The sequence below is a fragment of the Nicotiana sylvestris genome, chromosome 12 (assembly GCF_000393655.2).
Source record: "Nicotiana sylvestris chromosome 12, ASM39365v2, whole genome shotgun sequence".
Taxonomy (NCBI): domain Eukaryota; kingdom Viridiplantae; phylum Streptophyta; class Magnoliopsida; order Solanales; family Solanaceae; genus Nicotiana; species Nicotiana sylvestris.
The window spans coordinates 2,462,493-2,479,170 of NC_091068.1; the positions used below are offsets into that span (position 1 = coordinate 2,462,493).

The 16,678-nt window shown below is 39.5% G+C and overlaps 1 protein-coding gene across 1 annotated transcript; it reads right to left on the bottom strand.

The window, feature by feature from the left end:
- Positions 1-1,606: 1,606 nt before the first annotated feature.
- Positions 1,607-16,474, bottom strand: LOC104211804 (pre-mRNA-processing-splicing factor 8A-like). Its single transcript, XM_009760932.2, has 26 exons — positions 15,991-16,474; positions 12,824-12,947; positions 12,626-12,718; positions 12,149-12,539; positions 11,171-11,651; positions 10,291-11,081; positions 10,100-10,185; positions 9,817-9,999; positions 9,373-9,687; positions 8,278-8,582; positions 7,729-8,183; positions 7,450-7,576; positions 6,877-7,118; positions 6,650-6,773; positions 6,365-6,554; positions 6,176-6,283; positions 5,605-5,858; positions 4,834-5,450; positions 4,650-4,756; positions 4,293-4,547; positions 3,727-4,200; positions 3,424-3,585; positions 3,140-3,337; positions 2,734-3,012; positions 2,363-2,605; positions 1,607-2,228 (listed from the first exon to the last, which is right to left on the bottom strand). Exons 1-26 carry the CDS (start codon positions 16,368-16,370, stop codon positions 2,037-2,039), a joined length of 7,176 nt encoding a protein of 2,391 aa, XP_009759234.2. The 5' UTR covers positions 16,371-16,474; the 3' UTR covers positions 1,607-2,036.
- Between the last annotated feature and the right edge of the window lie 204 nt (positions 16,475-16,678).

A 16,678-nucleotide genomic window follows, 5' to 3' on the forward strand; every position in this document is an offset into this window, starting at 1 on the left:
AGTCTTTTTTTTTTTGTTTTTCACCCGGTGTTTGATATTCATATTGGCGCCCGACTAAATTCGAATTCGCGCCGGAAAGTCCCACATTAGGGGTAAAGCATTCCCTAACAAATGTGACTCCATACCGAGGGGCTCGAACCCGAGACATCTAGTTAAGTATGAACGAGTACTTATCACTCCACCACAACCCTTGTTAGTTACGCAAGAAGTCTTTGAAATCAGTGAAGGTAGTATTTTGCCGTATTTGCCCTTCTTTGTTTTAAATATTTCGAATTATATAAGTGATATTAGATATTGGGGTTAGGTTGCTTGCTTACGCTTAACCATATATTCAATTATTTTACAACTTAATTAGATATAACACAAAGTCAACATCTCAATGGATAATACCAACGGGGGGGGGGGGGGAATAGGACATCATTAGTGACAATAATAATACATTGATTTTAGAACAACATATATGCCAAAAAGTTCCCAAAAATCAATGTAAGATATGAAGTGGGGTTGAGAGCATAGGCACAGTGTCAGGTGTGGGTTTGTTTGTCTTAAATTTTTTAAATATATAGTATAAATTATTAATTTAAAACATAATAACTTAAAATTATTAAGATCATGCACCCATAAATTTGAAATACTAATTCTGCCTCTGGTTGAGAGTACACTTAGTGAGCTTCTTATAATTGAAGCTTTATTTTATCGGTAATCATTTAACTTTGAGTTTATAACACAAAAGTCACTTATTTTATTTTATTTTTGTCACATAAAATCATTTAACTTTAAGCTTATAACATAAAAGTCACTTTTTTATTTTTTGTCACATAAAAATCATTCAACTTTGGCCAAAATAACTAAAAAGTCATTCAACTTTGGCTAAAATAACTAAAAACTAAAAAGTCATTCAACTTTGGCCAAAATAACTAAAAAGTAAATATAACCTAAATTTTATATTTCATACTGAAAATACGATATAACACTCCAAAATAAGTTAGTTACATTTGGAATAATTTGAGATACCTCCCTCCAAGTTTCGCTAATCTCAGTTGTAATTTTACGAATATTATGTTTATTTTTCTTATTTTTGATCACTTTGTAATAATTTTGTTAACCAATCATCATTAATGTAAAAAATATAATTTGACTAATTTGCCATTATTCATTTATACTCATTTGTTTATTGAATTTTACAAAAATACCTTTTTAAATTAGCAGTATCATGTCATTAAGCTAAATAGCTATCTTGAAGTATCATGTCATATTTTCGGTATAAAATATAAAAATTCAGGTGATCTTTACATTTTAGTTAACTTGGCCAAAGTTAAATGACTTTTATGTGACAAAAATAAAACTATGATTTTTGTGTTACAAACTCAAAGTTGAATGAATACGGGTAAACTTTATGCTTAATTAGTACATAAACCTAACCCGTTGGTTCAGGACAGTTATACATGTCCAAAAAAAATGCACTCTTCAACATCTCAAACCTTTAATATAACAACAACAACAAAAAAAAAAAAAAAAAAAAACAGCGAAATTCCACAAAGTGGAATCTGGGGAAGGTAAGTGTACGCAGACCTTATCCCTGCGTTATAAAAAGTAGAGTCAAACCTTTAATACGAATAGAGAAAGACATTACTAGCGTTTAATTAATGACCATTCTAAATCTTACACTGTTCAGTTGCATTGCTCTCGGCATACAAGGTTCCTACTACAACAGGATTAAAGGAAAAATCAAAATACCAAAAACACGATTTGCTTCCTCTTACTGTACAAACATCTGTTTGGTTTGCCGCATCTAAAGGGCGCGAGCTAAATTCTAAACCGACAAAGACGAGATCCGCCCTCGGATAAAAAGCATACAGTGGTATCAAGCTACAAATTCATTTGATATATTTACAACTTGTAGGGGTTCCATCTAATATCATCAGCCACTACACTATGGATTATAGCTGAGACATACAACAACTAAGTCACCATTTGATTTGACTTCCCAAAGGCTTAAGGGTAAACTTACCAACGTATATTTGAATGGCGTTGTATTATGTAAATGTATCTTCCCGATCTGCCTCAGCAGTGTCACCTTCCTCCATATTGCTGAATTCCAGGAAATGTGTAGGTCGGTGATCCTCATTGTAGTACTCCCTAGGTGTACCTAATTTCACCCCGTACTTCATGCTAACAGTGTGCTTCACTCCCATGAAGTTGTAATTCCATGGACCATTATCAGGTATCTGCACAACAAAGTTAAATTGAGATTCAGTTCTAGACGGAGATGGCATATAAGGAAGCAGGGAGATGCAGAAAACATGGGACGGGAGCAGCAATCAAAAATCCAACTGAATAATCCATAGACTAGCACACTTACCATGTAAAAGCCAAGGAATCGGTCACTCAACAGCATCTGGACCTTCTCGTAATGAGTCGGCAGGTAACCATGAGGGTTGCTTCCTGTATCTTTGTTAGCACGTCCCCATTCATACCCAGTTGGGGTCAACTTATATGCAGTTAACGAACAAGACCCTGGTGTGAAGCTGCATGTCAATATAATACACTTCTCTCCATCCCAGTGTTTGTTGTTCTCCAGGATCCGAGCATGTGAAGTAACATCCTGTTATTCAGAAGATTTACACATCAGAAGAGCTCTGCATAGAGCAATTGGCTAAACAAACCCCACCTAACCCCTGGAAATATAACTCATTAAGCTGCAGTACAAAACAAAGATGAATAGAAGTTAACCTGTGGAGACAACTGAGGAAGTTCATTTGGTTGTGTGTGCATCCATCCCAAAGGCTCCAAGTCATTGAGAAAATCATGCTCCGGAAGACCGGAAGGTAGATGCACCTGCTGATGTGTCCCCCACTGTGGAGGCATTGCAATACACCGGATTTCCTTCACCTGAGGATTATCTGGTGGACTTACACCATATAAGTAACCAGCAATTTGTGTCCGCAGATCGGCAATGCAAATGAACTTCTTCAGAATATTCTTTGGCATGATGTACGTATATCCAGTCTCCTGCACAAACAGTTAAAAACCAAAATATTAACACAGAATTCGTTTCCATTGCAACAGTGATTCTACGAACAAGGTGCTAAAGGTATAGTATGTCTAGTTAAACAATAGATGGCAAAGCAAGTGTTACCTTTATGTCCTCTGAATTTACATATATGTGGTTCACACGGAGATAGAGATTTGTTGCAGAAATTGCTCTCACACGCCAATCTGTTTTAGAGCCAAAGGCAGCTTGCTCGTAAGGACTCGTAGTAGTAACGATCAACTCATCACCATGGACATTTGTGGTCTTTGTGGTAACCGCTGTCAGTTGACTTGCTTCCTTGGCCTGAAAAGATGATGCACATTAGCAACTGAATCTGTAAAAACAAAGGGGGCTACATTGATAAGTACTAGAAGGACCAAGATTATAACCTGTTTCTCAATCTCAGCTATCTGTTGGCGCTGCTGGGATGGAGGAGTAATCTCAGCTCCGAGTATAATATCACGGATCTCAGACTGCGTCAATGCTGATGTGTTGACATTGTTCTTTTTTGCATAGTCTGAGAGAATGAGATCTCTAAGCGCTACCTCAACCTGCACCATGCACAGTCCAGAATCAGAAAGGAGTCCATCAAATTAAAATCGGCACAATGGTGTGCCACTAACAAAAGTTTCTTTCACAATATCAAGGTATGGCAAATTCAAGGAGGCATAGGTACATTTTCCTGAACGTACCTTCATCCACTGGTCATCTGTAAGTGAAGGCCAGATGTGGTGTGGCTCAGTAACGACCGACTTGTCAGGCTTGAGTAGCATCTTAGCCTTTTCATTGTTAACATGGAGTGCACGCAGGATGAGAATGAGCCTGGAGAATGCTGTATAGGATGAGATGCTCTTCAACCAATCATCATATATGTTGAACAGAACCATTTGTGGCTCCGTAGCCTTCAGTATAAGATCACCAAATTTCTCTATCTTCAAACAGGCCTGGAATGGTAACTGCAGCTCACTTCCTTTGATAACAATATTCGGAAAATCGAGCAAGTGGACCTCCAAAGGATCAAGCATCCCTTTCCGAGTCACAATAATTTGCTTCGGTTGTTCTTCAACAGGCAAAGACCTTACAAGTGCAGCCACTTCTTCGGCTGTTTTCCACTTGGCCAGCTGGCCAAGACGCTTTTGCCCTGCCCACACACTTGTGTGAATGACCTGTAAATGAAAAGCACAGCACAAGCATCAGTTAGAGAGCAATGGAGTTTGCCCAAGAGTAAACAAGAAAATTACAGTCGAACTGCACTTACCTTCAAAAACAGTTGACCTGTCCTAGGATTGAAAATGAAAATTGCACCATTAATGGGCTTTGTCGTCAAATTTCCCTCGAAGGTCTTGTGGATGGTCACTCGGTACACGTTTGTGTCATCAACAAACCATATAATTTGATTGCTGAAAATCTCTCCATAATTCTGAGATGATAAATATGGTTCTGTGGGCTCTGAAGAATACAATTGCAACCCTTTCCTTATGCGTTCCCTCAGAACATAGAGTGCAGGATTTGACTGCACAATGGAGCACAAGGATGTTAAGAAACTTTTAGCTGCAACATATACTACAGGCAACCAGTTCATGAAAATAATGGATGATTGAAAGGGGGAAAATACCTTCATAATCTTGTTCATGGCTTGGGCAAGCAATGGTTTTGAACCAGGGAACCAGTTACCAAAGGCGGAATGCAAGTTGTAAGCAAGGTCAAGTCCAATCATTACACCTGCAAAAAGAAATAACTATAACCTGTCTGACAAAGGAAATAAATTCAGTTGATCACTAGATGCACACGTGACATACCAGTAGGAGATGGATAAATAGACATGTTGTCAGTTGTGTAATCCATGAATTTTGCTCGTGTATAACGCTCAATATCATGAGAATCATAGTCACCCCATCGAAGCTGCACATCTATCCAGTATTTGTTACTAGCCTTCTGGTCAAACACATCCTTCGATTCGGCCACAAGACTAGGTTTCGACATGGGCCATCTATGTGCAGCAAAGAGGAGGATGTCAGCGCATGAACTATTCATTTTGTAACTCTTTCTTGGATGAATTGTTTCCTTCTGTACAGTCTCAATTTCCAATGCATCCAACTCTTGATCCAAAACTTGGCAAAGATCCATGACAACACTCTCATGGATCTTCTGCCACAAATGTGCACGGAAGATCTGTATCAAAGATATCTTCAGAGTTGGAATCTTCCCATGCATAAATATCCCGGTCAGGTCCAGCTGTACTTGGAAACCAACATAGACATTGGCCCTATTTATTGTTGGCGACCACCAAAGAGTAAACCTACGATTAGGGATTTGATTAAGCCCAGATCGTTGAGCATTAGTCAATTTCTTGTACTTCATGGATTCCTCAAAACCTGAAGCTTTCTCCCAGAAAAGACCCTCCCAAGTAGGGAAACTGAAATATCAAGGAAATTAAGTTAGTAAAGCCTGCACCAAAAGGTTATAAAAAGTGCAAACTGAGACCACACAATCCAGTTCGGAGAGTAAAAACGTATTGGCTCCCAATAATATTAAAAGAAATACAAAGAGCAATGAGGAAGAGAGCATACTATGTTCCTTTGAATAATGTATGCTCAAGAATTCCTTCAACTCCTCCAAGAGCTTGAATCACATCAGTACGATAGTTATTCAGGTTCCATAGCTTTCCATCATGCCTCTGGTGTGTCCACCAGAATGGATTCTGCTTAAGAACTTGGTACTGTTTAAAGTCTGTTCTCACTCTCCATCCTTTGTCATATGCTAGGGTGTGGCGATCCTTCTGGAATAATGTATTGATTCGAGGTATTCCACGATCCCATGAATCCTAATGAATAACAAGAGAGGAAAGTTAACAAAACCAGCAAACAGTCAATTGCCAAAATAACATGAAAGCTGCAAGTAACACATATCAACCCCCACCCAAAAAAGCCAAAAAAGCTAACTAGCTTATGATTTGCTTTTGTATTTTGTAGTTTTCTTTTCGGCGCCACAATGAAAGGATACTCCAGATATCACGAATGATATATCTCGCCTCGGCCCACAAACCACTTAAGAAGTACAGCAGAGTAGCAGATAGTGTAGAAAAATTCCAATGGTCCAAAGGATGCAAGAGAAAGTTATCAATATAGGAAGATTACTTACTTCCAGATCTTCAAGAGTCAAACGCCTATTCTGTGCCTGGGCTTCCTGCCTTTTCAAAGCATATTCAGCCCAAACTCTCTGAGAGTCGATGAACTCACTCTCCCACGGCTGTCAAGGAATAATAAGTTAGTATTAGTAAAACTAATTTAGGTGGACAAGAGAAAAGTCAAAGCCAGCTTCAAAAGTCACCTGTATATATCGATAAAGATTTGGAATCAATTGGTCCTCTTCATGGCTCATTCCACTTCTGAAATGTGTCACACCAACATCTGTTTGCTGACTATATCTAAGATCACTCTGCGGGATCAATATGTGACCCATTGACAACATTCCCAGCCCTCCAATTTCCTTTGGTGTGTAGAAAATAACAGGAGGAAACCTAAAGCATATTCATCATTAGAAGAGATGTAGAAAATATATTTACTGAAAATTAAAATAATTCCACCATACACTCATACGTATTGAAGAACTTACCTACTTGGCATTTTTGAGTTCAAACCAATCTTAATACGAGTTTGTATCTTGTTTTCACATTTGACCAGCAGGTCCAGTAATTCTTGGGTATGCACTGTTGCTTCACGGAAATATGTCATGAGGCCTACAAGAGTAAACCAAAAACCTTAGTGACAAGGATCCACTAGCAAGAGCCAAAGTTCATGTTTGAAACAATTAATAGGCAGAAACTCAGGACAAGATGTTACCAATAAGAGCAGTGTTCCATTTGTTAACAATCTTTGTGAATGTTGTAGAACCAGAGGACATGAGGATCTGCCTAACACGATTCTCAAACACCTTCATGTGCTCATCATCTACACGCAAGAAGGCAACAGCTGTGCGTTCCTTGGTCTGCTCATTTTGTAGATTCCAGACTCCATCTCTTGTATTGCTGAATGCCTCTTGGGTCATTCTTATCTTAGGCAGTATCCGAACTTCAAATCCACACCTACACAAGCATGTCAAGGTTAGCTCATTAAATAAGATCCTCAACACTTCGAACTTTAATAGAAAGTGTGCGCCGTTAACATCGCGAATGAATATTCCGGCGAACTTTTAGCAGGTCTAAAATTAGGAAGAGTAGACATAAATAAGTTCCAACTTCTATCCCAAGATATTAGCCACAAAGGATTCTGGGGTAGAATTCAAAATATGGAATTATCCAGTCCTCATCACCACCCAACCCCGAGAATATCATTCAAATAATCAACAGGATTCTCTAAATAGATATCACCATGCAAAAAAGCTAAAACAGCCAACAAACAGAAAGATGTACGTACATGCTGAAGAGCAAGTTTGGGTTATCTTTGCTATAAACAGAGACAAAGCTGTTTTCCCACTCCAATGTAGTAATACTTCTAGGCAGCCGATTCTTCATGTCCCAGAAGACACTTCTCCCAAGATTAACTGAAATTGAATTTAACCAAACAGAAAGTCAAGCTTCACAGTAAAATAAAAATAAATCAATTCTCATTAAATTTACCTGTAATCGGGAAAAAACACCAATTATAGAAACTCAAAATTAAGGCACAACATAGAATAGCCTAAATGACAATTACCATCATGCTTCATGAGCCTCATTCTTGCGTCTCTAGGCCAGCATTTCTTATTGTTATAACCAACCATGTTCTCATTGTTGGGATCAGGATGCTCAGTAAGATATCTTTGGATAAGGTCCCGAGCCTCTTCATGAGTGAAGCGAAATAATATATGCACCTTGTCAATGTAGCGAGAATACAACCTTATAGGATGCCTCGTTTCCACTCTAGTATCACTAAAGGTTATGAATTCATTAGGCATCTGTGGTGGACCAGCAATTTCACTAGCTCGAGTTAAACCTAGGAGCAAAAGATCCAGCACAAGCCCATAGTACTGTACAACAAACGAAGCAAATTGAAGACCGCGTATCAGCCCGTATGAGTTTGTGTGGCTCATATCTTTGTAAGACAGCACAACATTGTTTTTTGCAGTAACATAATCAGCAATATTGTGGTCCAACACCAAACGCAGAAGCCTGCAAGAAAATGAAAGTAGGTCAACACAATACCCAAAAAGGAAAAGAGAACCGTTATGAAATCTAAATACCAGCAGCTCTCAACAACAAATACCTGTTCAACATGGTCAGGTCAATCTTTTCAAAGAATTTCTCAAACTTTGTCTGCAGCATCACCACACACTGTCCTTCACTGGTGTCCCATACTCCTTGCAAATTGTTTATGCCTTGACACCATTTATATACTAATAGTGGTGGTGGCTCTGAATCAGCAGGCTTAATCCAATTTGGGAAGAGATGGCGCTTATCACCTTCATACCATAGGTACTGGTCCAGGTACGCGTCAGTAATCTTCTCAAGTGGTTCGATCTCATAAACAGGAATCAGGTAACTGTACAAGTCCATGAACTCGATGCCAACCTGTGAAATGCAATCATCAGTTCATACTTGAAGAAAGACATTCTTACAGATACTACCAAACTGAATTAGAAGGTCTCTCTTCAGCAACTTCCAGGAAATGATCAGAGCGCACATCTTATCTTGTTTCTCTAACCCAAATTTCAATTAACTGATACATGTGTGTGTGTGTGTGCATGTAGTGAGAGAGAGAGAGAGGGGTAACTCCAATTTATATTTAATCCTAGCAAGGATTTTTTTCCAACATATCATAGACCTAGGTTTTTTCAGCAGAATTTACATGATACCAAATCTCTGAGTGTGCAAAATTATGGGAAAATTGGACCATGGTATGGCAGCAGTAGCAAGAGTGGTCTAACTATCTGATATCCCTGATTCTTGTATGACCTTTCAGCAACCTCGTTTAGGCTATTTGGATTAAGTAAATACTTAGGGGTCGTTTGGTATGATGGATAAGCAAAAATAATCCTGGGATAAAAATAATCTCAGGATTAAGAATAGTACCGGGATAACTTATATCTGTCAGATGGTGGAATAGTAATCCCAAGATAAAGCATTAAAATTAACAATCTCAGGATTAAAACAATATATCAAACAGTCAATAAGAAATAATATCAGGATAACTAGTCACAGCATAACTAATCCCAGCATAACTTGTCTTCAAACCAAACGACCCCATAGGATATAAACTTTATAAACCTAGGATAATGCAACAAGATCATAGTTGATCCCACCAAATCAGTACATTGAGCTCCTTAACACTCAAAAATGAATTTCAAATAGTAAAACTTACTTCTTTGAAGGCACGCTGAGTAAGCAGGTGACGCTTAATCCTTGACAATGCCTCATGCGGATTATCATAAGCTTGCTCAATGAGGCCCAACTCTTCTCTTTGCTGCTGGTTTAACCTCACAGCCACACTGTAAGATTCTTTCAGTCTCTCAAGAGCAAGGATAAGTAGCTTCGTATCATGCTTGTATGACAATGGAGGGAATGGAATAGGAGAAAACTTCCTCGACTCCAACCAATGCACAGTGGTAGTATAAATAGCTACTGCTTCTTCTGGAGTAACATATGGGCCGTCTTTCAAGTAGTTATGTTGCCGCTCCTGTTAATTGAAGGAAACCACAAAGCAACATGAATTACCACCAAGCTTGTCTACAATAAGCAGATATTATAACACCAATGCAATTTTTTGAGCAAAAGAAAACCCACAGATAATATCAGTAAAGCTCACCTGTTCAGCCTTCAGCCAAAGGCGAGTCAATCTTCCAAGGTTCTTACGACACACAGTCTTGTCAACGGTTGCTCCTCTTCTTATACGTTCACGGTTGTAGTGAGCAACATTTGTCCACCAATCAGCTTTTGATTTGACATAGCGGAGAATCATGTTCTCAATAGGAACAGGCAAACCTGGGACCTAATAAAAAAAATAGCCAAAAGAACTAATTAAATAGATGTGTAGTCTAAAGCGAAACTCATTGTGACAGAAGAGGGGAAACGGAGAAGAAGAATAGTACCTTCCAAGGAATATTTGCCTTCCAACAACGCCATGCTTCACTTAGATGCTGCAAAATGGTTCTCGCTTTATTTTGCTTGATACCCTCTAAAGTAAAGAGGCACTATATTAGCAAAAAGATTTGGTTCGAGTAATGTCAAGAAACGAAAGCATCCCAAGAAAGACAGACAGTCAATAAGAGAAGATTATCACCTGGCATAGCATCAAGGACATCATGCATTACTGCAGCACGGAGCTCCAAGTCAAAGTGACTTTCAACACGTTGCTTTGTGACAGTTTTGGCCACCCCCTTTGAATGGCGACCCTCAAATTGCCTCGCCAGTAAATTTCCTAACCATCGTTCCAAAAGAGGCACTATACCACGAAGGAAGAATAACCACACCCTCCACATAGGTGCCCAGAAACCACAACCAGGACCTTTTCCAACTGGCCCAGTATTGAATCGATAATAGATCAAATGTTTCAAATCCTTACACATTCGAATCTGCCTCATAAGCCTGTACTTGTAACGGTACATACCCGTCAACTGACCCACATGTGAAAAAATGTATTGCAAGCCATCTGCCAGCTGAAATGCATCAACATTTCCCAGACGGAACTGAACATTGGCATCAACAACTAACTTTGTCAAACGCAGAATTTCACGACAAAGGTGGAAAGCATTACCAAACCGGGATTTCTTACGTTCCTTTGTAGTTAGTGTCTTAACAGGCTTCAAATTAAAATTGTAATCAAGGTGAAGATAATTCAGGTTTTTCCTATGGATCAAGAGATTCAGCATATTGTATCCCTGCTTGCAAACTTGGAGACCAGCTTCAGCCCAATCAAGTTCTGTGGTTTGGAAAAATTTTGTGGCTTGAAGTGAGCGGAAGAGATGCTTCTTCTTCTGGGCCTTAGGAGGTCTGTGATGCAGCTCATTCAACACAAAACATTTCAATAACTTCTGATAACTAACACGCACCTTGACAGGATATGATGGAGGACTGGAGGAAATCAAAATAGATAGTTAGATACGTTACGGTATAAAGATTAGCTTGCTACAACAAAAGTAAAAGTGAAGATGGAACCATACCAATGCTCCTTAAACCAATCTGACACAAGGGGTATATCTTCAGCACGTCTTGTCCGACCAGATCTCATGTTAAATGGGCGTGGGGCAAACAACAGGGAAATACCAGCAGCAGTAGTATCAGTATAGATTGGAGTCTCATTCAGCAATGGCTCAACACCCTCAGGCAAGTTAAAGTCATCATCATCGTCATCCTCATGAACTTTCTTCTCTCGCCGGTCCTTGGTGACTATGGGATGTATAAGAGGATCATAATAAAAAGCAGGTAGATCTGGATCCTCTGTTTTTATGTACATGATCATCGGAGTGTGATATATACCAAGCTTCACCTTTCTTGGTCTGTTGTTATAGAGGTGAGGGAAGGCAATTCTGTACTCTGTCCTCAGAGGTGACCTGATGATCAATTTGTTGATATCATTAAACTCATTCCAGTCTTCATCTCCTTTCTCCATGTCACGATATAAGGGTTCAAACTTGGGCCCACCTGCAGCAGAAAAGAAGCTTCTTAATGGAAACAGTCCACCAACCATGAAGATTCAATACAACAAAAATAACTACGCCTCAACACATACCATGAAAATTTATTCCCTAATCCGGCCACCCAAGGCCAGGAAAAAATGGACAAAAAGTGATGCTACAAGGCGATCCTGTTGGAATGTCACAAATTACCTAAATTAGGAGAGGATAGCCAAATATGCAGGGCGAACATGGAAATACCCAAACAAATACTGAACAGATGGGAGAACTAACCAATATCATAATTGGTTCCTGAACTACCTACCACTCAGGTATACCTTCTCGATAAGATTACGCAGATGCTAGGCAGAAAAAGAAAACTTAGAACTTAATGGGAGGATACTGATCTTCAGCTAGGCAAACTGAAACAGTTCAGATCACTAGCATTTTATGGGCACACCAAATAGCTAAGAACTTAGACGACGGAAACATATAACTAACGACTCAATTGAGCATATTCCTTACCAGGTATGCACATATTCAATGCTTTAGCAGTGAAAAAGGACTCCATATCAAATAAGTAGAAGTAATTGCGATCAGTCAGATCTGAAAGCAGCTGTCCAGCCAGCCGGTGAAGTGTAGCCATTATAGGGAGGGACAAATGCCACCTGCGGTAACTAGGACCGTTAATAAGCTTTGTTTTCACCAGTGGCTTATGGTCATAAAACCAGTTATAAACAGCTGAATCTTCTTCTTCATCCAACTCCAACTGGATTGGCTCCAACGGATCAACATCCAAAAGATTATCAGCATAATCTAACGGAGGCTCCTCATCGTCAAAAGGAGGAAAACGCATTCTCTTGAAATGCCGCCGGTCTCTCTTCTCCCTCCTCATCATGATCCACATAGTGCCCCACTGCAGATTTCATGATTATGAATCAGTCCAAAATATATCGTTTAGTGGAGTTAGAAAGAAACCAAAGCAGGGGTCCAGTAGCATACCTGAGCCAGATATATAGGTTCAACAACCCATGGTATCTCATTAACAAATGTAATAGCACCAGTAATATGGTACAGGATTTTCACATCTCGAACCTGTTAAAACAAAAGCATTACAGAACAAAATGAGGATTCAACTACTAGAACAAGACACGGCACGATTTGCCAAAATAAAACAATCAGCAAGACAGTAGGGAGTACCTGCTCCCACGGCATAGGCATGTTCTCAAGAAGTTTGTAAACAGCATGAGGGACAAATTTAAGAGCTCCGAGATACACACGTTTATCATGACGATATTTTTTTGATGACATATCCCCATGGTCCCTGTAAGATGTATGAGCTCGATAAGCAAAGGAGAGAAAAACACAACAATATCACACTTCATAAAGCTGAGCAAATGAGGATGAGGAGGTCGGTGTCTATATCCGAGAACCAATTCGGATTCATGGTCGTTCAGCTACGGAAGCTATCCATCTTATCAGGAGGTTGATGGAATAGTATAGGGATAGGAAGAAGGATTTGCATATGGTGTTTACTGACCAAGAGAAAGCATAAGATAAGGTCCCAAGGGAGGTTCTTTGGATATGCTTGGAAGTAAATGGTGTTCTGGTAGCATACATTAGTGTGATTAAGGACATGTATGATGGAGCCAAAACTCGGGTTAGGACAATAGGAGGAGACTCGAACCATTTTCCGATGGTTATGGGGTTACATCAAGGATCTGCGTTTAGCCCTTTCTTATTTGCCCTGGCCATGGACGCACTAACGCACCATATCAAAGGGAGGTGTCATGGTGTATGTTATTTGCTAATGATATAGTTCTGATTGATGAGACGTGAGGCGATGTTGACAAAAGATTGGATGTTTGGAGACAAGACCCTTGAGTCTAAGGGTTTCAAGTTGAACAGGACTAAGACAGAGTACTTGGAGTGCAAGTTCAGCGTTGCGGCCGGGGGAGCAGATAGGGACATGAGGCTTGATTCACAAGTCATCCCCAATAAAGGAAGTTTTAAGCAGTGTTATGAAAAGCGAGCGCTTCCTCGCTTAAAGCGAGAAGCAAAGCGAGGCGAGCCGCGAGCCATCGGACGCTTCTGTTAGCTGAAGCGCAGTAGGTTTACAAAAGCGCTCGCTTTCATTAAAAAAGCGAGAAGCGATGAAGCGAACGCTTCTCTTTATAACAGGGCTGCCAACCTATTTAATTAAAAAAGTTGTTCTTTTTTTAAAACATCATCGACCAACAGCAACATAGAAAAGAAAGAGGCGACCTAGGGTTCAATTTTTCTACGCTTTTCAACTTCAAGATCATCAAGTTTGGTCCCAGGTATGTGATTTCTTCTTCCTCCTCCTCCCCTCCTTCTTTTTCTTCTCCTTTTTCTTTTTCTTTCATGGTTTCAGCATCCAAATAGCAGCGAAATGCTGACAAAATGTTTTTCTCCCTTCAGTTCTTCTTTCTCATTTTCTCCTCTTCTTCTTCATTTTCTTGCACTGTTTCAATGATAAAAAGATTGAAATGCTGCCCATTTTTTCGTTTCATTTATACTGCCCTTCTTCTTATTTTCATATCCTTTATTCTTAACTACTTTGCCCCTAGTTGAAGAAGAAGAAGAAGAAGAAGTTGAAGAAGATGATGAGTAATATAATAATGATAGTGGAATACAAGAATTTGACAATCTTGTAGAGAATAGGATGCTCATTTTGTGCTTTATGATGCTAATCTTTAGTTTTTACATTGAATTACTGAACATTTGCTTACAGTTACATGTGTTGTCTATGCAGCATTATTTTAATTTTTTTTTTAATTCTGCCTCACTACAAAAAAGCGAGCTTTTCGCTTCTCACTTTAAGCGAAAAGGGGTTTGTCCTTTTCCTCGCTTCACGCTCTTCACAATACTGGTTTTAAGTACCTTGGGCTGATTATCCAGGGGAACGGAGAGATCAACGAGGATGTCACACATTGTATAGGGGCAGGATGGATGAAATGGAGGTTAGCATCTGGCGTTTTGTATGACAAGAAGGTGCCCTCGGAACTTAAAGGCAAGTTTTATAGACCGGTTGTTAGACCGGCCATGTTATATGGGACAGAGTCAGAGGGTTGGCCAGACAAGATACCAGAAGATGAAAGTAGCAGAAATGAGGATGTTGAGATGGATGTACGGGTACACTAGGTTGGATAAGATTAGGAATGAAGATATTCGGACAAAGGTGGGTGTGGCCCCCATAGAAGACAAAATGTGGGAAGCAAGGGTTAAATGGTTCGGGCACGTACAGAAGAGAAACCTAGATGCCCCGGTTAGAAGGTGCGAGCGGTTGGTCTTGACGGGTATGAGAAGAGGTAGAGAGCGGCCTAGGCAGGACATGGCGTGACTCCAACCCACCGAGTACATGATCCTTGATAGGAAGGTATGGAGGGCGAGCATTAGGGTTGAAGGTTAGTAGGTAGTTAAGCATTTTTCTACTCCTAGGTGTAAGGCTTGTCGGTTAGTGTCTTATTTTAGTATTCTAGAGTTACATGTTATGTTCGTACTATTTTTCCACTCCGGTTTCCTAGTACCTTGCCACTGTACTGATATTATTGATATTGCTTTTTCCATTTATTTTTCCAATTCTTAGTTTGTTGGTACTATCTTTCTAGCGTATGCTGTTGTTACTGATCTATTGTCTTATTTCATCTTCTTGTGTCAAGAGTCTATCGGAAACCACCTCTCTACCCCATGGGTAAGGTCTGCGGACGCTCTACCCTCCCCAGACCCCACTTGCGGGATTATACTGGGTTGTTGTTATTGTTGTTTATAAAGCTGAGCAAACATCATCACCAAAGTCATGATCTATAAAAGTAAAGGTGATGTTGAGACAATGTAGAAACCCCTTGTTCTTCTATACTGACATCTGAACTTAATATAGGTATGGATTAAGGCATTTGGACTACTATCCTATCAGAATTCACTCAGGTAACAAGTTGTTTTTTCCTTCATTCTATCTTTTTAATTTTTAACAGCCATCATACTTGAATGATTTCAGGTTCTACTTTCCAGGTGTTCGAGAAGTTGGTTCTCCCATTGTGCAAGTGTTTAAATTCATTTACATGCAATTTAAAACAACAAAGATAGTCATGACGCCCCAAATATTAGAACTCCAGAAACCACATTGTTAATTTAAACACCTCCTATTTGTGTGTGTGACTGTGTGTATTATATAGATGCACTATTTTCTGATTTAACTCACACCGACTAATGCATTTACTGACAACGCAAAGAATTACCTAATAAACTAAAGCACAACACCTCAGAAATAGATTGCCTGTATTTTCTGATAAAATACACCTAAAATGCACAAAATTAACTAGCAAAAAGGCAAAAAAAAAAATTACCTAATAATCTTGCGAACATGCTCCGGAGGCATATCTTCCTTTTGCGTCTCCACAAATCCAAATTTGCGCTTATCACTATACCGCTTAGAGTTAAGCTGCATCCATTTCCTAGCTTTCTCTTCAAGCTGAGCCTCCGTCGGCAAAACAGTATAAGAAGGCGGAGCCGGTCCTCCTCTACTACCGCTTGTACCAGGAGGCATCATTGCTGGTCCTGAACTTGTACCTGGAGGCGGCGGCATCAAGGACGGGAAAACAGTATAAGAAGGCGGTGGCAGAGGCGGAGCCGGTCCTCCGCTACTACCGCTTGTACCAGGAGGCATCATCGCCGATCCTGAGCTTGTACCTGGAGCCGGCGGCATCTCACTAAATCGAAACTCCATTCAAAACTCGGATCGAGGATCCACACCTTCCCAAATTCGACTTCTTCCCTCGGAACCCTTGCCTTAAACCCCTAAATATTTAAGGCCCCCAAAAATACCAAGCACTACTATAACACTATAATATATATATATATATATATATATATATATAATTAGTTGTAAAATATTTCCATTTTTAATATTTTTTAATGTTTGGTAGAAGTAGGATTGAGTAGGGGTGGTTATTGGTTGTTCGATTTGGTTGTGAATGTTATCGGTTATTGATTATAAATATGCTAAATTCATAATCCAACCGATAATCGATAATC

Bases quoted from the DNA above. Each gene is read 5' to 3' on its own strand.
- LOC104211804 (XM_009760932.2), bottom strand. From the start codon at position 16,370: ATGGAGTTTCGATTTAGTGAGATGCCGCCGGCTCCAGGTACAAGCTCA. The intron at 9,688-9,816 runs GTGAGCTTTACT...TTCAATTAACAG, and splicing joins TTTGGCTGAAGGCTGAACAG to GAGCGGCAACATAACTACTT. The intron at 3,013-3,139 runs GTAACACTTGCT...CTGTTTGTGCAG, and splicing joins TAAATTCAGAGGACATAAAG to GAGACTGGATATACGTACAT.